Here is a 21,534-nt window from a genome sequence, read left to right on the forward strand (position 1 = left end):
AATGCAAGGCAAACGATGCTGGAGTGTTTAGTTGGCTCAGGCTGGGGTACATGCCAGGGCAGTCGCCAGGGAACCAGTCAGCCAGCCACATGGTCTCAATCTGTCCTTTCCACCTGCTTTGTTTTATTTTATTTCTTTGCCACACTGCATGGCTTGTGGGATCTTAGTTCCCCAACCAGTGATTGAACCCAGACCCTCAGCAGTGAAAGCAAGGAGTCTTAACCACTGGGCCACCAGGGAATTCCCCCACCCTGCTTTGGAAGCAAGCAAGCTTTCTGCTAGTTCCCAGTTAGTTTTCAGTAAGAATTGTTCCACATACAGATGGATTTTCTATGTGTTTGTGGGGGGAGGTGAGTTCTGTGTCCTCCTACCCTGCCATCTCCATTCCTACTCTGCTAATTCTTTGATCCTGTTTATATTCTATTTTATGTCTTCTGATTGTGAGCCAACGAGAATTTTGTGAACTCTGGCATAAAAAAGCAATAAATATTACTATGCATTTAGCCAACAATAATAATTATGAAGTACTTACTTTCTGCTAGACACTGTGCTAGGCCTAATGGAGATGATAATACTTGAATACATGCTTTGCTTTGCCTCTTTACACATTCCACCACCACCTCACACAGCCCCTAACCTAGTTCTCTCCCATAAATCACTGCTAATTCTTAGATAGTTCATCAAAATTTAAATGGTATTTCTTAGTGAAAAAGCAACAGAACTTTTTGGTTGTCACCAGAAAACTGGAAAGCTCAGGATGAAGAAATGGTAGAAGGGAGTGGCTGTGGGGGCAGCTAACATTAGACAGAGGGGACATGGGAAAGAATGGGTGGGTATATGCCCCAAGCAAAGGAGTTACTGGACAACAGTTCATGAACTATTTTGTGGTGCCAAATTCAAGACTGTTTACTTTATTCTGAACCAATCTCACTCTAGCAACTCAAATTCATACCATTATCTCCAGGAAGGATTAGTGCAAATATAATACCAAGGCTGGGGCTTCCCTGGTGGTGCAGTGGTTGAGAGTCCGCCTGCCGATGCAGGGGACACGGGTTCGTGCCCCAGTCCGGGAAGATCCCACGTGCCGCAGAACGGCTGGGTCCGTGAGCCATGGCCGCTGAGCCTGTGCGTCCGGAGCCTGTGCTCCGCGGCGGGAGAGGCCACAACAGTGAGAGGCCGGCGTACCGCAAAAAAAATAATAATTATCACATTGTACACATTAAATTTACATATATGTCAATAATATCTCAAAAAAGCTGGAAAAATAAATTAAATTTTAAAATTAAAGAGCCATGGAATCTTCTCTAAAAACTTTTAAGAAATAAATCTGACTAGGATATCCTTTTATTTCTCTGAATGCTGGCTGCTCTCTTAGGGATATAGGCAGGAATATAAGTGGGTAAATTATGGGGCAAGGAAGGAGGGAAGGGGGTCTAGATAGAAGTAAAGTGACTTCTGACTTTTGCCTGGTCCCCCTTCCAATAAAACATTAATGGTACCCAATGACCCAATAGCCCATTGATCTGCCATTGTTCCCATTACCCTCAGGAAATGGTGACTGACAGGGATGCAGAAGAGAGAAGTAAAACAAGGTGAACTAAAGGCAGCTTCTTTCCACAAGCAACGAGGCTCTTATCTCCTTTTTGTCACTATTTCTGATTGTGTTACTGGCTGTGGATCTCAAAGCTTAGCCAGTTCCCTGATCTCACCATGGCCTGACGACCAGGGTCTCACCAGTTTATGTGCTGTCTAGGACAGTTTGGAATTTGGGGATGAGGGGTATCACTTTGTCCTCTTACACACTGGAGCGAGGGAGAGAAAGAAACAGAAAGACAGAAAAAAGGGACTAGGAGGAAAAAGAGGGCTGCGTCCGGGGTCATCCCAGATTTTCAGGTTCGCACTGCCCGTCCAGGCCTGGTTGAGCCCTGGTAAATGGATGACCAGCGTCTTGATGGTTGCCGGTACCTCACTCCTTGATGGAGTCCTCACACCAGAACAGGGAGCCCTGTCTAGCTCAGGCAGGACGCGGATGCCGAGAGCTGTTAGGCACAATACGGCCGCCAGAGGGCGCGAGCGCCTCAAGTCCACGCGCGATGGCGTCGACCCAACCAGGAAGGAAAGGTGGTCGGCCTCCGAGAGGTGGTGGGCCCCGCCTCGGCCGCGAGCTGCCGGCCTCCGCGCACTGCGTGCCCGCCCTTCCATTCTCATCCGCCCGAGGGCCCCACCCCGATTTGTGCTTGACAGGGTGACCTCGACGCCCGGGCAGAGGCTGAGGGCGTTCTCAGCTCCACTCGCTCCTCGCCGCCCCAAACTCGCTCCGAGCCGGAGGCCTGCGGGGAGGTGCGGGCCGCGTTTTCCGAGAGGGACGCCCGGAGGGGCAGGCCCGGGGTCAGCCCGCAGGCAGGCGCCGCGCTCCAGCATCCGGCCGCCTCGTAACAATGGCCCGAGGGGCTGCGGACGCTGTGGCGAGCGCGGAGGAGAAGGGGCGCCGGGACGCTGGAAGCCCCGCCCCTCGGCCGGCTCCTTGACAACGCGGGCCCGACCGCGCAGCCTGCTCCCCGCCCCTCGGCGCCCCGCACCAGGCGGGGCCGGGGCTAGATCGCCGCCGCCGCCGCTGCTGCAGCTGCAGCTGCTGCTCTGCAAAGAGGGGCCCGGGGCCGGGCTGGGGTGCCCTCCCTCCCACGTTCTCCCGCCGCTATGAGCCAGGGAAGTCCGGGGGACTGGGCCTCCCTCTATCCCACCCCCGGACCCCCGGCGCCCCCCAACCCCTTCGTGCATGAGTTACACCTCTCCCGCCTCCAGAGGGTTAAGGTAAGGTATGGGCGGGGGGCGTCGGGAGGACTCGTGAGGATAGAAAAAGGAGGCCTTTTGGAGCCTTAATACAGATGGGGATCTGAAAAGGGGTCGAGCGGGGTGGGAGTCAGGGGGTGCGCACGTGGGGGCGGCAGGGGGTGGTCGAGGAGTCCTGGGGAGGACGCGGGCTTGGGCGACAGACAAGCTGAAGGTGTGTGAGAACTGACTAGGTGAGGATGGAGGATTGCAGGGGACCCACGGGTAGGGGAGGTGGAGGACGCGGGAGACTGCGGATTACATCCTGCGGAGGCCGATGGGCTAGGATGGAGGTAGAGGCCACGGATGGGGGGGGCGGGCAGGGGCGTGCTGAGTGCTTCTAGGAGGCTCTGACTTGGAAGAGGTTTCTGGGCCCCGGAGCCTGAACCCCCGTGCTCTTCCAGCAACCCCTCCTTTCCACTACCCACCCCACCCCGCATGCACTGCAGCACCTCCCGCTGGGGTGGGGGGAGGGAGGTGGAGAGGGGGGTTGGCTACAGGAAGTGGAGGGCTGCGCCGGCCTGGGGAGGCTGGGGAGTGGTATGAGAAGGGAGTGTCCGAGGTTTCTGTTGCCTTCACCTCCCCTGAGGCCGGCTCCTGGGGCTCGGTTTGTTTACCTGCACTCTCCCCAGGGCAGCCCATGGAGTCACCCTGGCTCCTGGCAACCCCTACCCTGTGGAGTAGGGCCGATCTCTTTTCTCGCCTTTCCCCCAGTACTGGGGAAGTGCTCCTGGGCAGAACTAGAGAATGGCCTGGGTCTGAAAAGTAGACCTCTCTGTGTTTCCCAACCCTCTGCCTCCCAGACCCGAAGTGGACAGGACGATGCACCTGGTTTCTGTTAGACGTAGGAGCTATTTATGGAAGGTGGTGGTGGGAGGAGGAACCATCTCTAGCCTACCCTACATCAAGCACAGTGCTGGGCGCTTTCACACTAGTTATCCTTGAATCCTCTTAACAGTCTTTCAGTTTTGTTGGTGTGATGGGCACCAGCTGAAAGACGGGAAAGTGAGGCCCCTGATCCCATTCATCTTTTATCCTCTTTCCCTCATTGGTGTCTTCATCCCACCTTGGGTTCCAGTCCCATCTCCTGTTCCCACACAACTCGTCTCCTGGTATACGGGGGTGATGGCCCTCTGCTCCTGGGTCCATCCTTGGGGGAGAGGGGAAGCCTGGGGGGAGCATCTCAACCCTGAAGTGGCCTCCTCTCCCACCCTCTGCAGTTCTGCCTCCTGGGGGCACTGCTGGCCCCCATCCGAGTGCTTCTGGCCTTTATCGTCCTCTTTCTCCTCTGGCCCTTTGCCTGGCTGCAAGTAGCTGGTCTTACTGAGGAGCAGCTTCAGGAGCCGATTACAGGATGGAGAAAGTAAGTGAGGAACCAGCCCCCGGAGACCCAGCTTCTCATTCCTCTTCCTTGCTATCCATTCTGCTCCCTCTTGAAGGAGAGGAGGAGGGAGGGTTCCGGAGCTCTCCTGCCCAGCCTGGGTAGGTGAGATGAGTCAGCCAGGCCCAGTCCCTGGTACCCAGGACCTCAACTCTAAATTTTGCACCCTGATATGTCCCAAAGTAACCAGAGACTTTAGCCCCTTTGCCAGGTAATAGAGGGCAAAAGAAGGACACCTGCTTTCCTTGGTGTCTGAGCCTGGGGGGTGAGTGAAGGTCAGGATCACGGTCTCCGCTGATGCCCAGCCTTGCCTTGCAGGACCGTGTGCCACAACGGGGTGCTGGGACTCAGCCGCCTACTCTTTTTCCTGCTCGGTTTCCTCCGGATTCGAGTTCGGGGCCAGCGGGCCTCCCGCCTTCAAGCTCCCGTCCTGGTTGCTGCCCCTCACTCTACGTTCTTTGACCCCATTGTTCTGCTGCCCTGTGACCTGCCCAAGGTTGTGTCTCGAGCTGAGAACCTTTCTGTTCCTGTCATTGGAGGTGAGAGATTAAGAGGAGTCAAGAGGGGAGATGACCACTCTGGGCGAAAGAGACAGGAATCAGAGACTCTGGAGAGAACTGGCCCCAAGGGGGGAGGGAGAAGTTAGAAGGGATATTGCCTGATGCTGGCAAATGAAATGCAAATTAACACCATTTGTGAAAAGCAACCTCTTCGACTCTGAGCTCTGTGCTTAGAAGAGAGCAGGGAGCTCTGGTCAGTTCCCTAAAAGGGATAACACACCAGGAAAGGAGGGTCCCCAGGGCAAAGAGATAACCGGGAAGCATCTCCTACCGTTGAGGAAGGGAAGGCTGCAGGTGTTACTACCCCTGGGGGAGAACCAAGTGACTCCTTGTATCCTCTCCGGACCCCAGCCCTTCTTCGCTTCAACCAAGCCATCCTAGTGTCCAGGCATGACCCAGCTTCTCGGCGCAGGGTGGTGGAGGAGGTCCGAAGGCGGGCTACCTCAGGAGGCAAGTGGCCCCAGGTGGGTAAAAGGGTCTTTAAACCTCCTCGCCTTTTATGTCCTCCTGAAGAGGCTTCTTTTTCCTCTCGTCCCCTTCCACCCACCGCATTCTGGTCTCTTGATTTTTTTTTTTTTTACCCAGGTACTATTCTTTCCTGAGGGTACCTGTTCCAACAAGAAGGCTTTGCTTAAATTCAAACCAGGTGAATAAAACAGCAGTGGATGGTAGGGCTGTAGGAAAAAGGAGTCCAGGGTTTGGAGAGGGACTCTGGAATAACCCAAGAAGTGGAGGGGTCGGGGGGTGGGAGGAAGACGGGGAGCCTCCTAGCTGACACTGAAGAGTCTCCGTGAGTCAGAGAAAATTATAAATGAAATGGAACAAGCCCAGATCTCATTGTAGAGCTGATCCAGATGCCTGTACTTCATGCCCTCTAGCTACCTCCATTCTCTAACCTCTGCCTGGGGGGTGGGGGTGGAAACGGGATCTAGGAGCCTTCATCGCGGGGGTGCCTGTGCAGCCTGTCCTCATCCGCTACCCCAACAGTCTGGTGAGTCTTAGTTCGAGAGGGGGGAGGGGGAGCACAAGTCCACCCTGAATGGGAATCAGTGAAAACCCCTAATGCCACCATGGGATGTGCATGTGGGGTGGGTCAGGGTCAGGGTCAGGGTCAGGGCCTCTGCTCCAAAAGGATTGGCCAGTTCCGGGGAAGAAAAATAATGCCTTTCTCCCCTCACCTCTGCTTACCACATAGGATACCACCAGCTGGGCATGGAGGGGCCCTGGAGTGTGAGTAGTGGTGTTCTTGGGGTGAGGGTGGGAAGTGGGGTCCCACGGAATTCCTGGTACATCTTCCACCTTCCAGACAAGGTGAATAGCCCTTCTTCGTCCTGGGACTGAGAGAACTCTAGCGAAGGGGAGGCCCCTGTCCCTCTGTTTTGTTCCCATCTCCTGCTGTGATCTGGAGTGCCTTTAAGCTGTCCCACCTAATCATTCCTGCTGTAATCACAGTGACTTCTGACTTACTTGCCTAGCTTTTCTCGCTCGGTGGTCCGCACCACCCGGCTTGCCTCTTTTCCTCTGCCGGTTACTGAAAACCCTCGCCCGCACGTCTTCCCCTGGCCTAGACCTGCAGCGTTCTCTCTCTTATGCTGCCGCCTTTCTGGCCCCTCTGCCTCCCAGCTGTGTACTCATCCAGCTGACTGTGTGGCTAGTGGTTTATTCTTACATCGGTGGACAGTACTTTGCCACTCCATCCTTGGGGTGCGGGGAGCCCGTAGTTAGAGATTGCTGAGCCTCTGAGGTCTCTTTTCTCTTAGACTCAAAGTCCTCTGGCTCACAGCCTCTCAGCCCTGCAGCATCGTGGATGTGGAGGTATGACCCCCGTGGGTTGGGTGGGAGAGTGGGCATCTGCTGAGCCCGGAAGCTTTGCGGAAAGAGGGTGGAAGTGGTCACCCCTAGGTTCGAGGTCCTGATGAGAGGTCTGTGTGTGTGTGTGTTTCAGTTCCTCCCTGTGTACCGCCCCAGCCCGGAGGAAAGCAGGGACCCCACCCTCTATGCCAACAACGTCCAGAGGGTTATGGCACAGTAAGTGTCCCACAGGGTATTTCCTAGAACAGATATACAGGGCAGAGGGACCACAGGAGGGGAAGGAGGGCTGGGGTTTTGAGGCACACATGTGGGGAGGGGAATGGCTAGGGCAGGGGGAAGGGCTATTGGACAGCTGAGGTGGGGGAGGGGAGAGTGAAAGGGGCCTGATCTCTCCGTAGTCGGCAGGCCAGAATCAGTAATGAACCCACAGGCGAATATTCTGCCTCATTTCCCCTGCTTTCCATCCCTCTTCATCCTGTAGGGCCCTGGGCATTCCAGCCACCGAGTGTGAGTTTGTAGGGAGCTTGCCGGTGATTGTGGTGGGCCGGCTGAAGGTGGCCTTGGAGCCGCAGCTCTGGGAACTGGGAAGGGTGCTTCGGAAGGCTGGGTAAGTGACCTTGAAGATGAGGGTATGGGCAAGAGAAAAAAAGAAGAAAAAAGAGAACGGGTAGGAGGAAGAAGAGTCTTGAAAAAGAAAAAGTGGGAAGACAGGAATTTTTTAAAAGATAATGGGGTAAAAGGAAGGAGGAAAAAAGAAAGATACGTAATAACCCCAGTGACAAAAGTAGGATTGGCTCTCCGGGGACTATGAGTCAGAGTACATCTTAGAAAAACACCACATGTACCCGCACTGAGGCCAGGATCCTGCTGGGTGATGCGTCCAGAAGGAAACTGAGTCAGCTCTGCACCTTCGACAATTCCCTTGTAGGCTGTCCCCTGGCTGTGTGGACACTGAGGCAGAGCCAGGCCGGAGTCGAATGATCAGCCAGGAAGAGTTTGCCAGGCAGCTACAGCTCTCTGACCCCCAGATGGTGGCTGGTGCCTTTAGCTACTTCCAGCAGGTAAAGGGGCTGGGATGCTCGAGATTTAAGTACAGTATCCGAGGGGCCGTGTGGATGGCCAATATGGAGTCTGGGCTGGACGCTCTAACAGCTATTGTTCGATGGACATCTTCTGAGGTCTGCTGGGAGATTCATTTTTTATATAGAGAGTGTCCAGTGCATAGCACAGCAATGTTTTACTCATTGTGGAGAAGAACAATTGAGAAATGATGGTCAATGAGGTCCATAAATTTCTGAGGCATTTTGGAGATCGGCAGAGATGGGGATCATATGACCTTGTGGGGCACTGGGGGAGGGTTAGGTGGGAAGGTGACATACAGAGGAGACAACATTGGACAGGTTAGACAGTTAAGGGTTTGAGACCCAGAAGTATGTGTAATACTTGGGCAGATTTTTAAACATATCCCAGAGCTTCTCTGGGGGATTCCTGAACCTTCTCAAGAATCTTGGTGAGCTGTATATTTCCTGGGATTTAACCAGGTTGTCTTGTCCAATTATAATAACCCCAGAAGGTTCATAATGTTTATGAACAGCTCCCAGTGGTCCCAAGGACTTCTTTTTGACCTAAGATGCAGACCATGGTTCTCAACATCCTCTCAGAGAACAGAGAGTGATCCAGGTGTGCTGAGTCCTTGGACTGGGGCAGACAGTCCCTGAAAGGAGCTTCCCATCATAGCCTGTAGAAGAACAGAACCAAAACCCAGGTGCCCCAGTCCCACATAGCTCTGACACAGCAGGTATCCTCAGGGAGTTTTTTGGTAAGGAATTATGCCAGTGGCCCCCTGTTAGTTTGTTGGACCCGTTCTCCCACATAGGCCAAGTCAGAAGAGAACCAGTTTTTCCAGCTTGGGGTCCAGAATGCCCTGATAGTATATCAGAAACTTGATGGTAACTTCAGCATACCTGAGGGATTCCATCGTTCCTAGGAGATCCCTTTATAGGAGAGCTTTGTCACCAGGCAAACCCATGCCCCGAGAGGACTGTCCGAGATCCCGGAGAGTTTAGGGCTCACGGTTCTGAGGGAAGTGGACACAGGCAGGGGTCCCCCCCAGGCCTGACGAGAAGAGGGAGGAGCTGAGATCCAGAGCAGGAAGGGGCACACAGGGTTGGTCCCTGCATCGCCCTGGTTTATCTTCCACCCTCCAGGATGCCAGGGGTTTGGTGGACTTCCGAGACGTGGCCCTTGCGTTGGCGGCTCTGGATGGGGGCAGGAGCCTGGAGGAGCTGACTCGCCTGGCCTTTGAGGTATCAGGACGTTGGGGTGGGAGGCACGTGGAGGCTGTGCTCACCCTGCCTGGAGGCCTGTGCGGTGTACAGTCTCAGGTGCCTCCAGACGGTAGGCGCTCGGTGTCCCAGGGCCACGCTGTCTGAACCGCAGAGCCCCAGCGTCTCTGCCGAGGCCTCGCTGGCAACGGGAAGAAGGCAGCAGCCGTGACGATTATATTTCGAAAGGGCCCGGGGTGGGAGGTGGGGGGCAGGAGGCCTGGGCTCCACACTCTTGGAAGAGGAGGAACCTGTCAGACAGACATGCGGGGCGACGGCACGAGGAGAGAGCTTGACCTGCGTCCCTTTCCCTCCCAGCTCTTTGCCGAGGAGAAAGAGAAGCAAGCCGAGGGGCCCGGCCGCCTGCTGTACAAAGACGGCTTCAGCACCATCCTGCACCTGCTGCTAGGCTCGCCCCACCCTGCTGCCAGGACCTTGCACGCCGAGCTGTGCCAGGCAGGAGCCCGCCAGGGCCTCTCCCTCTGTGAGTCATGGCCTCCCAGGCCCCTCGCGGGCACTCGGAGCGCCCCCGGCACTGGGCTGGGAGGGAACAGGACCGGCAGCCAGCCTGTGGGAACAGGACGTCCGAGGGGCAAGGCTGGGAGGAACCAGCTGGGGAGGCAGAGGATGTCAACTTGGATTTGAGACAGTGAGGCTGAGATGCGAGGAACAGGACATACCAGTTCTGAGAAGAGGGTTGGGGACCACTTCCTCTCCTCTTCAGGTCTTTACTTTCCCGTCTCGCTCTTGCCATGCAGGTGAGTTCCAGGACTTCTCCGTTCACCACCCGCTCCACGGGAAGCTCTTCGGCACCTACCTGCGCCCCTCGCAGACACCAAACGCCTCCTCCCCAGACAGCGTCCCTGCTCTGGCCAACGGGGCCGTGCAGGCCCCCAAGCAGAAGGGCGACTGAGCACCTCGACCTCCCCAGCTCGCACCCGCCCACAGACTCAGGGCAGCGCCAGAGGCCAACCCTGGCCCTCAAGCCCATCTCTGTCCTGCTTGACTTTTTGTTATCGTTGTTGGTTTTTTAAGTTGGTTTTCATTTTTTGTTCGTTTGGTCTTATTTTGTAAGAAACTATTTTATATATAAATATATATCTATATCTATTTAAAAAAAAAAAACGAAGCTCAGTCACATTGGCGGTATCATTAGCTGGGAAGGAAAGGGACTCATGATTGCAGACCGCCCATGGGAAGATCCCAGAGGTTCTCAAGGTCAGTCCTCTTGGCCACAGCCGATGAGTCCTCGTCACTTCCAGACGGAGCATGCAGATCTCATATCCTCCCTCCTGTTGTCATACCCTCTAACAAGCCTCCTCACAAACCTCTTTTCAGCTTATTCCCTCTTGTTCTGTCCTCATTAGAGGTTAAAAAATAGCTAATTACCATTTCATGTTTAATAATCCTACTGAGATTGGTTTCCACCCACCATAGTAGGGACAGAGACCTGTGTTTGGAACTAACCGTCCTGCCTGCAGCCCAGGGGGTTTCTGCCACAGGATGAATTGAGGACATATAAGTCCCTTCTGTCCAGCTGCTTTTCAAGGAAGAAGAAAAGGCCCCCCCCTAAAGAAGGTGCTGTGTCTAGGCACAATTATGGAAATTAGTTAGATTTAGAAAATAGATACCTATCCCAGAAATCTGACAGGTTAAAAAGAAGGGCTTTTCCATCTATGGACTTTTAAAGAGAAACAGATACTGGTAGGATATCCAGAGAAGCCCTCCGAACACCACATCCAGGCTTCTGATGCGGGAGGAATAAAGTAATCATGGGGGACCCTCAGCGCCAGGGCTTATCAGAGGGCCTAGATGAGGCTGGAAAGTCACCTGGACCCATCAAATCCGAGGCCGCCCTCACCTCCTTTCTTCTTTTCAGCATCTTACCACATCTAGAGCAAAGACGTGATACAAAGGGGCACACTGAAAGCATTTTCCAACAACAAAATCTTTATTTTTGTTTTTTTTTCCCCATACAACTTCCAAAGGTACTCCCCCCAACCTCTCACCAAGGGGACCACCTCTAGCCTAGCCCTTTCCCACGCTTGCCACTTTTGCAGAACAACAAAACAACTTAGGGCTGAGAACAACAGTTGGTGTGCCCCCAGGGTGAGATCTACTCTGGGCCCCCCAGCTGCAGGGACTGGCAGGTGGGACAGGATGGTCCCGCTGCCCCCTACTGGGTACGACATCGTTTCTTCCTCCTGCCTGTGAGGAAACCATCACGCCTTCTTTTACGAGGCTGTGCGGCCCGAACCACTCCCAGAGGCAGGGGTTTCTTCCCAGGTGCCCCAAGTTCAGCTCCCTGGAAGGGCCTCTTTTCAGCAGGGGCTGGGCCTCCAACTAGAGCGCGCTTCCCAGACTTGGCAACAGGATACGGAGGCTGGCTGAGGCCTCTTGCCTCAGCAACGAGGGAGTGGGATGCTCTCTGGGCCCCCCGACCCCCTGAAGAGAACAGGCCTGAGGCAGGGCGAAAACTGAGGGGAGGCCCCCTTGATGAGAGGCTAAGCTTAGAGGCCAAGAGGTGGGCAAAGTTGGAGAATTCCTCGTCCTCCTCGTCCCCCCACTCCTCGCCTTTGGCCCCATCTGCTGAGCTGCATGTTTCTTTGACAGGAGAGGCTTCTCTCAGAACTAATCTAGGGGAAGTGCTTCTAAGGCCCTGGTGGGGAGCCGTTGATTTGGGCGTCCCATGTGCGTAAGACTCTGGATCCCCTGGTAAGGGAGCAAGGTCTTTAGGCTCAGATAAATCAGTATCCTCCCTGCCTTCTCCTTGGGGGTCATAAGAATTAAAACTTAGTGGGCAGGTATCCTTACTGACCCCTAGCTGGAGGCCACCAGCATCCCTAACATCTAGTATGTTGACCTGATCTGTGGCTTCCACCAGGGGAGAAGTGGAATTGCCTCCGCTCCCTGCCTCTGGGCTGGCCTCAGGGAAGGAGGAGGTATCCTGGGTCTCCAGGATAAGGATGTTGCCTTGATTTGCAGGCGGGAGGGTTTCTTCAGAAGGCCCCAGTGTAGAGGCACCAATTCTGCTTTCTAGCAACGGGGGGCAACCTTCAACCCACAGATGCTTGGGATCCCACAGAGTCTCAGGGCTCTGCTCTCTATTTTCTTTAAGGCTTGAGGCCGGGCTGTTGGCCCTCAGAGGTCCTGACGAGCTGCAGTAGTTTCTCTTTTCTAGGGCAGCTGTGGCATCTGTGCCTCCACAGCTAACTATGCTGCTTCCCACATCCCCAGGTGCTGTGTTTTCTCCGGGACCCAGAGAAATGTTGCTTCTGGAGCCCAATGCCTGGCTGCCCTGCTGGTGCTCAGTGACACATTCCCAATCATGGAAGTTCTCTATGACCTCCTCGATCTGTAAGGGCATCTCCAAGCCTATGGCATCCATCTCACTGCTGAGCCAAACTCCCAGACTGAGGGAGGCCCCGTCCCCGCCCCTATCCCCACCTGCTCTAGGGGAAGGGTTCTGGTCGTAACTCTGAACCGTGGGAGGACCTCTGTCATCTCCCCACATGGCCCCTGGAGAGCCTTCCTGGGGCAGTGCTAATGGCTCCGTCTCCTGGGGAGCCACTCCAAGACCCCCTATCTGTCGTTCAGTCTGCAGCCCCAGGGCCTGCTTTTCTGACCCCTGTCCTTGCAGAGGAGCCAGCTCTGCAAGTCCAGCATCCAAACTGAGAACTATCTCGAACTGGGGGCCTTCCTGCCAGCAAAGGGGCAGAGCCTCGGAAGTCCTATCACCCACCAGGGAGCACCCGGGGGATTCAGCGCCTCCCAGGTGGCCATCCTGAAGTGGGGCTATCTGGTTTGTAACCTTCCCAGACCCTCTTCTCTCTATACGCAAGGGCCCTTGCGTTCCCTGTGGAGCTGCAAGTTCTAGCTGCAGGTCCCAGCCACTGGGGGATGGCAGAGTGTTCCCATCCCTGCACATCCCCCTCAGGCCATCTAAGTCCTGCTCCTGCCCAGCAGGCACTTCTCTTGCCCGCTTTCCCAGAGAAGCAGCCTTTCCAGCCACCCAAAGCCCAGGTGAGGGCCGAGGCCGCCCAGCCCCATCTTCATCCTCATCAGAAACAGAAGGACGCGAGTCCAATAGAGCTCCACTGCAGCTTGGAGGTGCCTCTGCGTCCTCCTCCTCTTCCAAGGGCAGGAGTCGCTCCTGGACCAGCTAGAAGGAGAATGGACAGATATTGTTCTATATGTGGTTGTGAGAAGGGGTGGCAGGCGGGGTGTTGAGTAGATGATACTTGGGCAGGGCAGGGAACACAAGCAAGTAACGGCCTCAAAGCCAGATAACCACAGCTCTTCTTTTCCACCTTCTGGGGTCTTATTCCCATGCTTTGAGCCCTTACGCTTCCCATTTCCATGGTCCCTTGCCTACTTGTTCTGCACCCAAAGCTGACTGCTGAAGCTGTTTGTCTCTAGGAGCGATACCATCCAAGACAGTGTAGGGTTAGGTAAAGCCACGGGAGCCTCTCATTCTGATATTCTCTACCTCCCAGGTTTACCTGGACAAGACCGAGTCCTTCTTCTTGTTCCAGCTCCTCAGTTAAGGCCAAGGGATCCCTCTGTTGTTCTGGGGACAGCAGATCTGCCAAAAATTGAGGGTGAATGACGGCCTCCACCTGCGGAAATGGAAGGAAAAGTGATGGGAGTTCTTGACAGGAGATAACGGGAGCCAAGAGGCTCTAGAGAAGCAGCCATGCACCTCCCTACTCACCACCCTCTCCCTGGGCTTTTAGAAAACACCAGCTTCATGCATCCACGTGTGTGCACCGATGCACACATATTCCTCAGCACGGAAGACAGTCGAGTCGCCCACTGCCTCGGGCAGAACCCTAGATTTTTTATTCCCTGGAGTTCCCACCCCAGGATCTGCTAGAAACCAGACACCCAGGGCCAGCCCACCTTGGAGACAAAGGCCTCCTGAGAACACAGCTCGTTGATGTAACTCAGGAGATCCGCATCTGGATACATCCCTTCCTCCTGCCGCTGCTGCTCCTCCTCTTCCTGTTTTCCATCCGACTCCTCGGTGGCCAGATGGCTCGCCAGCAGCCCTTCCATGATGTCGGTGTACTCCTTCACCGCCTCTGGTGGGATCTCCTTGGGTGCCTCAGGAGCCGGAGGCCTCTGGGTCTTGCGCTGCCGCCGGCGGGGCCCCCGCGCCTTGGAGGCCGCCTTCTTGGGAATGTACACTGAGGGGTGAAGCAGGAAGGAGAAATGGGAAGCGGCACCAAGGCCTCGGCTTCTGCCTCTCACCCGCATTTGTAATGGCAACCTGGGCACGTTGAGACAGTTCCAGACTGGAGCAGGCAGACCTGACACACGGTACCAGCCAGGGGAGGATATTTAGGAGCTGGAGGGTCTGAGAGAGAATCTGGATGAGGAATCTCAGAACCCCTGAAACTCCAAAGAGCCCCCTGATCCAGCCCCCATTTCTTGGGTGGATGAGGTATCGTGTGCCTCAATTACAGTCTCTGAGAGAGAGTAGTTGGTTTACTTAGCCAAGATCAATACCTAGCTTGGGACAAAGGGAACCTGAGAACTCAGTCTCCTATGTATGTCCTGTTTGGAACATCAAATGCCCCTGCCTGGAGGGAAACTGGTAGAAGCACAGGCAATGCCTCCCCTGATCCGTGACTGGTTTCTGCACACCTCCCTTTGAGCTTCTGGCCCACGGTTCCTGTTGGAATTGGGCGGCCTTACCTGCCTGCTGGCAAACCTCGGGGGCTGGGGTCCCTGGAGGATCAAGCTTCAGAGGGGCTTCAGGAGGCACGCCCTGGGACCCATTCATTAGCTGTGTGTTCTGAACCTGCATCTTCTCCACGGCCTCAAACTCCATGAACCTGCAGAGGATGCCGAAGGCCCAGGCAGTGCTGAGAAGACCAAGACCCATTTGAAACCCAGACACAAGACCCCGGGGTATCTACTCACAGAGGGCCGAATAACAGTTCTGGGGAAAACTCACAAGGTCTCCACATAGCCCCCCTACCTGCAATCGTCACTTAGGAAGCTTGTTAAGAACACAATCTAGAGCTTGTAAGCTTCACAGGACAGAGCCACGCATGGCTTTTTCATACGCTGTCTCACCCAGCCTCGGTGAGGGTATACAGCAGCGATTAATACAGGTTTGTTGAATTCAGTCAGGCCTATGCCACAACCTGGCAAGATCCCACACGTGGGCCGCTCCTCAAGGCCTCCTCTGCCCCTGCCTACAACCATAAAGGATGCCTGAAATCCCAAAGCAGGGCCTGGGTTGCAATTTAAGGCAGGTTCCCACCAGGAAGCAGTGCTGAGATCCAGGAGTCCTGAGGCTGGGACTGGGGTCCTGGAAGGGTAAATCTAGGAGGTATGGGTCCAGATTTGGGGGAGAAAGTGATAGTTAAGCTTGGAGGGAAGGGTTCATTTTCCTGAGTTACTTTTTTAACCGAGGAGATTATCATGGAGAAATGGGGGATATGAACCAGAAGACCACTCTGGGCATCCAGGACCTTGCCCTGACAAACCTCTTCAAGAACCAGCCCCTCCCTAAGATGACGGCCTAAACGCTTTCCAGAGGAGTGGTGGCCCCAAGGTCTGCATCAGTAGTCACTTGCTACCTGGTCAGCGAGACAGGAAAGAACCTGCCTAGTAGGGCTTACCTCCTCATTGCTAGGTTCCCTTCAGCATGGACTTTTGACACCAACCGGGCTCCAATCCCATCCTAAGGCCCCTATACAACTCAAGGTCTGGAGAAGGGAGAGCTTCCAAGAGGAGATAGGATAGAAAAGCCCAAGAGTCAAGATGGTGGAAGAAGCAGTGAGGATCCAGGAGACCCTATGCTAGTCTACACCTCTCCTCCAGCATCCCTTATAGTAACCATCCACAGCCCAGACCCAAGCCTCTCTTACCTGCTCCCACCCCTCAGCCACGCAGCCCCCCTGGGGAGGATGAGGGTTGGTGGGACTCACTTTTCTGCCATCTCATAAAAGATCATCCGGTCAAAGTTGCTGGTACGTTCCCACTCCTGCACAGCCCTTGGCAGTCCCTCCTCGATGGTCATAGTGGGCTTCCGCCTGGCCGGGGAATGAAGCACTGGGCTAAAACCCCCATTGGGTCAGTCACAGTCTACAAGTGTACCCCCCCTCCCAGCTGCCCTGACACCCACCTCAGTGTACACCCCCTGCCCCTCATCGGATCAAACATGCCCCACAGTCCCTGTCACATCCCACTGCTGATTAGATCCCAGACCCCCAACCTCACATCCATCCATTCACCACACTGGCCTTTCTTCCCAGTGAAATTTACAAACCTCGCACAAAATCAGACTGTTTGTCTCCCCACCCTTTAAAATCAACTACCCTGAATTCTCACAGTGCTGTCCTCAACAAAACATGAGGAAGAAAGCGCTCATGTTACTCAATTAATGGGATTCATTGTAAAGTAGGCTGAACCCTGCCCAATGGCTCTTACATTTTTAAAAAGGCACTCCCTAACCCAAATGAATCTAATTAAAGGCTGTGTGGTGTTTTTATTTGTTGGTTTTTAAGTGTTTTTTTGCCTCTGGGATACCCGTCACAGGCAGATATCAATACTCTTTGAGCTCTTTATGATGCATTTTTGCCTTTCTGACTTCCCATGAGTCCTCAATCATTATTGTGTAGAATCACCTGGGGAAGCTTGTTATAACCATGGATGCCAGCGCCCCAGAATCCCAGTTCTGAGCGTCTTACCAGCCTCCCGGGTGACTGTGGCAGAGGGTCTGGACTGCACTTTGGGGGAGACCCTGCCCAGAGCCCCTGAACGTGGAGAACAGAAATAGGCCAGGAGTTAGAAATTCAGCCTGCCAGCCTCCAAGAGAGAACCCAGAGCTGTCTGCAGAAAGCGGGAAGTCGGTACGGTGATCTACACCAAGGACTTTGGGGGAGCCTTTTGATTTATTCACTCCAGAGTCAGGATGGAAGGGGGGATTCCTTTAGGGGTTCAGCCACTGGAGGAACAACAGGTACAGTTGTTTTTTTTTTTTAAGTCCAGTAAGATGTGGCAGGCGTTATATGGTGGTTTACACAAAATGCTGAGAGTACAGTGCAGTTGAGAGAGACGGAGGGTCTTGGTGGGAAGAAAATTCCCCAGATGGTCAATGACTTTGCTTTATAAACATAACAGCCTATGACCTGGGCTCCCAGGCCAAGCATCCGCTCACACAGACATTTTGGCCCTTTGTGAGTTCTTCTCCTCTTCTAGATTGCCTTTTAATAATAACAATAGCAGCTACCACTTAATGAAGCATTCTCTGTGCCAGGCGCTCTGCTGAGCATTTCACATACATTAACTCATTTCATCTTTTCAGCAGCCCTCTGAGGTGGGTATAATCATCCCCTTTCTAGATGAGAAAACTGAGGGCAAAGAGAGTAAATGCCAGGGCCCAGGATGACAAATCTAGTGAGTGGTGGGGCCTTGGTCCTCGACCACTAAGCAAGCTCTACCATCTCCCTATTTCAACTTGAATTCTCCTGAATAAAACAGGGGGCAGTGTGGGGAATTCTCTGGCGGTCCAGTGGTTAGGACTCGGTGCTTTCACTGCCATGGGCCCGGGTTCGATCCCTGGTTGAGAAAATAAGATCCCGCAAGCCGCGAAGCGTGGCCAAAACAAAAAAAACAAATAAACGTGGGGCGGTAGAGAGGGTGGCACACAAGCTCCTCAGCCCGGCCGCGCACCACCCTCCCCTCCCAGCACTCCTCATCCTGGCCGGTTTGGACAGCTCAACTCCATGCCAAAAAGGTAGTAAAATAGAACGGGAGGGCCCTGGCACTCGGTATCAGAGACCCGAGTTCCAATCACTGCTCTGAGCTGCAGTCTTCTCATCCCTAAATGAGGATGACCATAAAAATGCCTGCCTGAACTCACAGGGTTGTGAAGATCACTTGAGAGGAGACACCTGAAAGCTCGTTATCATCTGGCACGTGGGTAAAGAGGCTTGTTATGGTTGTGGCCGTCGTCGTTATTATTTTCATTATCATAGCATCTCCAGCACCCTCATCACCTGCCCTCAAGTATTCCTAAATAGCCTAACCTCTTTTGTCCATCCCCAAATCCTTATTTAAAAGCCTCTAGAATAATGAATCTCAGGTCTCTCCACTTACATAAGAAAGCAGGACAGGGCCTCTGCATCAGGACTTTGGGATAAGTGCCTCCTTGCCAACGCTCTGTAGCGCTGCCAGCATTGGAAATTCTCATAAACACCCTTGGAGGTATAAGAGAGGTCATCCAGTGAGGGCTTGGATTGGGCAGCCGCAGGACCTCCTTGCCCAGTTGCCCCATGCGGCCCTGGCGAAGCCTTTTCTGGGGGCACGATGGGAGCCAGTTGGGCAGCTGGTAATGGAACCTGAGTAGGAAGGCCTGGGAGGCCCTCCTGGCTCACCCCAACTGCCTTCGGGGGCAGAAGGGTCTTCACATTAGAGGAATCCGGGGCAGGACTCTCAGGGCCCCCGAAGGGAGCGCCTGAGGCAGTCCAGTTGAGGGCGGCCTGAGTAAGGATAAAGTTCTGAGTTTGGGAGGGCTCAGCTGGCCCTCCTTCTGTCTTGACTTTGACAGTGACCTTGCCAGCTCCAGCTCCACTGGGGCCAGGGCCCCCATCCCCTGTCACCAACAACGGGCTGGGGGAAGCAGAGAGCACCAGAGGGTTGCCTGGAGAGAGTGCTGAAGGCATGGGGTGCTGCGAGGGCGGCCCCCAGGGTGGTTGGTCTGATGGGCCAGGACCAGGCTGGGGGAAGGGAAGTGCAGTGAAAGGAGACAGGGCAGCGCCAGGTTTCATGGTCATGTCGTGTCCTGGCAATGGAGACGCTGCAGAGACAAAGAAAATGAGGGACTGGAGTAGGAGAAGAGGAGACCAGAAGCTAGGTCATCTGAGTTCCACTCTAGTCCCTGAAGAATCAGAGCCCTGATTCTCAACAGGTGAGGGAGGGGGGACATGTATAGTTTGCAAATGTCCCCCAAGTGTTTCTGATGTCCCTTACTCCCTGCTGAGAATTAGTGCGCTAGGGAAGCAAGCTGCAAGGACCCTTGGGCCCACGAGTTCATACCCCGTAACACATGCCACCCAGCATACGGGTACATTCCAAACACCCTCACACCACCCGGATTCTGCTCTCAGCTGCTCTGTGGTCCCTGCCACCAGACGCAGAAGCACTGTTCCCAGGAAGGGGGTGTGTGTGCATTAGATGTTTTGTTCCCAGGAATTTTGTTACATAACAGCCAGGAATGACTAGAGATAAGAGCCAGGAAATGGGTAAGGGGAAGGCGGTGTGGGGAGGAGGTTTCCAGAGCTTTAAGGAGATGCGGGACCTATTAAAACGTTATCTGTGATCCTTCTGCTTGGAACACCTAATATCAGAAATTTAGGGTCCACTTTTGAACAAGGCACTGACAATGAAGTCTGAAACATAGTTCAGGGGCTATGTGGACTCTAGTCAAAGACACCAGGGATAAATACATAAAACGTGTACTTAATTAATCAGGATGTGTATCTCCTAGGACTTTATTTTTTTATGTTTTTTTATTTTTTAAGATGTTGGGGGTAGGAGTTTATTAATTAATTAATTTATTTATTTTTGCTGTGTTGGGTCTTCATTTCTGTGCCAGGGCTTTCTCTAGTTGTGGCAAGCGGGGGCCACTCTTCATCGCGGTGCGTGGGCCTCTCACTATCGCGGCCTCTCTTGTTGCGGAGCACAGGCTCCTGAAGCGCAGGCTCAGTAGTTGTGGCTCATGGGCCTAGCCGCTCCGCGGCATGTGGGATCCTCCCAGACCAGGGCTCGAAGCCGTGTACCCTGCATTAGCAGGCAGATTCTCAACCACTGCGCCACCAGGGAAGCCCAGGACTTTTAATAATAGTAGCAGAAGATCATCTGCCTAATTTCATGCTACTCTCCTCCCCCTCTTATAAAGAATATTCCACTGGCAAACTAACAACATTCAGCTTCCGCTGCTTCCTGACCATGAAGGAGACATGGAATACGAGCAAACCCTTCACCTCAACCACAGAGCAGAGGGCCAGGAATACTCCCCGAAGTATGGAACACAGTGAAATGGGTCTGAAGGCCTGAGTTCCACAAAAGGTAGAAAGACACAGCATCTCAGGGAAGCCCCAGTTCTCATCCCTGCTGGAGTGACTGACTTCCCCTGGCCCTGGGAAAGCAAGGAAAACTGCTCCCTGAACTAGAAGAGAAGCCCTCGCTGGGGCTGCAAGGAGCCAAGAGGCTCTAAGCAGAGGCACTTACAGCACCTTCTGGTCTAGCTTCCGAGAGGACATTTCTCTACAGACTTGGCAACAGATGACCCCACTGAACAGTTTTCTAGCAAAGGCTTCCGCTCCCCCACACCCGATAAGAGCGAGAGCAGCCCCAGCTCAGTTCTCTCAGGGCAAAATTCTAGAGCAGCCTCCAATTGCCTAAAGAAGACACCAGAACTGGGGTCTTCCCTTTGAAACCCTCTGTGTCCCTCGTAACACACACCCCTGCCCGTGCCACACAAACACATGTTGAAGGAATCCCTCTTCCAGAGAAGTAAGTTGCTAACTACCATCCCTTCTCTCTACTCAGCACTTTCCTCTGAGGTACTTTGATCTGCCACCCAGGAGGCCCTCTTCCTTCCCCAACCCATAGTCTTAATGGCACGATCTCCTTCCCCAGTCTCCCCAAGTGTGATGCCTTTGACGGGGTCTAGTGTTCTCACATCCCTCGAGGTCAGCCCAGAGAGCTGGTCCCCACGTAAAGTGTCAAGTTTTGAATCTCCAAGGGGGGAGCAGGTGGCAGGGACCTTCCCCCCACCTGCAGACTCACCTCCATCGGAAGACATCCTCTCAGGTTTGGGCACTAACCGCGGCTGTCTGGAAGCCTCCAGAATGAGACAGTCAGGTACAGGACCCAGAGAGTAACCTGGCTCCAGTAGATACACAAGGATCCAAGGAAGGGAGGGTAAAGATCAGATCAAAACAGAACTAGAATCTAGGACTCAAGGCATTCTGCAGTGGGGGAGGGGAGGGGGAACATAGGGTGAGGTTAGGGAGATATTCCATGAAGGGCTCTGGTATGTAGGCAGTAACCAGGAATTCCCTCCAAACCAGAGTATGGCAACCCAATTGTTGTGTATCTCTTTAGGACAACTTGCAAATTCTTTCTCAGATTCCCAACCGCATAGTTTTACATCCCTGTTCCCTATACAATTCTTTACCAATATATCTAGTTTTGTGCCTTTCAATTACACCCAGTTCTGGTACCTGACTTCCTATTAATAGCAGGTTGTGGCGAACTCTTGACAATTCAATGTTGGCTGTATTTTCTAAACCAAATTCAGAGTACCTAGTCTGTATATTTAAGAATCAAGGGAACAGAATGCTTAAAATTAGGGTTGTCTCAGAAGATCAAGGGTGTTGAATTACTGTATGCATATCATTTCCTTGGAAAGCTGTCCTGCAGTTCCCAAATAAACCACTACCATCAGCTCTGCAGTCCATAGAAGGCTTAGCCTTACCCTTGGCTGAAAAGCCTCCCCCACTCTATCAAAAACTGCCATTCAGCCTAAAATTTCAAGACCAAAATGTCCTTCTTTTCATCTGTTAAATAATTTTTGTTGTTTTAAATTTTTGTTAAATAATTT

At 53.7% G+C, this 21,534-nt stretch overlaps 2 protein-coding genes across 2 annotated transcripts; one reads left to right on the forward strand and one right to left on the reverse strand.

The window, feature by feature from the left end:
* Positions 1-2,697: 2,697 nt before the first annotated feature.
* LPCAT4 (lysophosphatidylcholine acyltransferase 4) lies at positions 2,698-9,819 on the forward strand (the record flags this gene model as incomplete). Its single annotated transcript, XM_082855623.1, has 14 exons — positions 2,698-2,811; positions 4,050-4,192; positions 4,529-4,749; positions 5,122-5,234; positions 5,356-5,416; positions 5,703-5,761; positions 5,966-6,000; positions 6,531-6,585; positions 6,716-6,798; positions 7,064-7,189; positions 7,511-7,643; positions 8,790-8,888; positions 9,225-9,390; positions 9,665-9,819. 14 exons carry the CDS (start codon positions 2,698-2,700, stop codon positions 9,817-9,819), a joined length of 1,563 nt encoding a protein of 520 aa, XP_082711749.1.
* Positions 9,820-11,082: 1,263 nt separating this feature from the next.
* NUTM1 (NUT midline carcinoma family member 1) lies at positions 11,083-20,851 on the reverse strand (the record flags this gene model as incomplete). Its single annotated transcript, XM_082835082.1, has 7 exons — positions 20,718-20,851; positions 18,024-18,723; positions 15,851-15,979; positions 14,607-14,746; positions 13,809-14,095; positions 13,409-13,525; positions 11,083-13,068 (listed from the first exon to the last, which is right to left on the reverse strand). The coding sequence occupies exons 1-7, from the start codon at positions 20,731-20,733 to the stop codon at positions 11,083-11,085; spliced, it is 3,375 nt and encodes a 1,124-aa protein (XP_082691208.1). The 5' UTR covers positions 20,734-20,851.
* Between the last annotated feature and the right edge of the window lie 683 nt (positions 20,852-21,534).

Source organism: Leucopleurus acutus (assembly GCF_964270905.1).
Source record: "Leucopleurus acutus genome assembly, chromosome: 1".
NCBI lineage: Eukaryota > Metazoa > Chordata > Mammalia > Artiodactyla > Delphinidae > Leucopleurus > Leucopleurus acutus.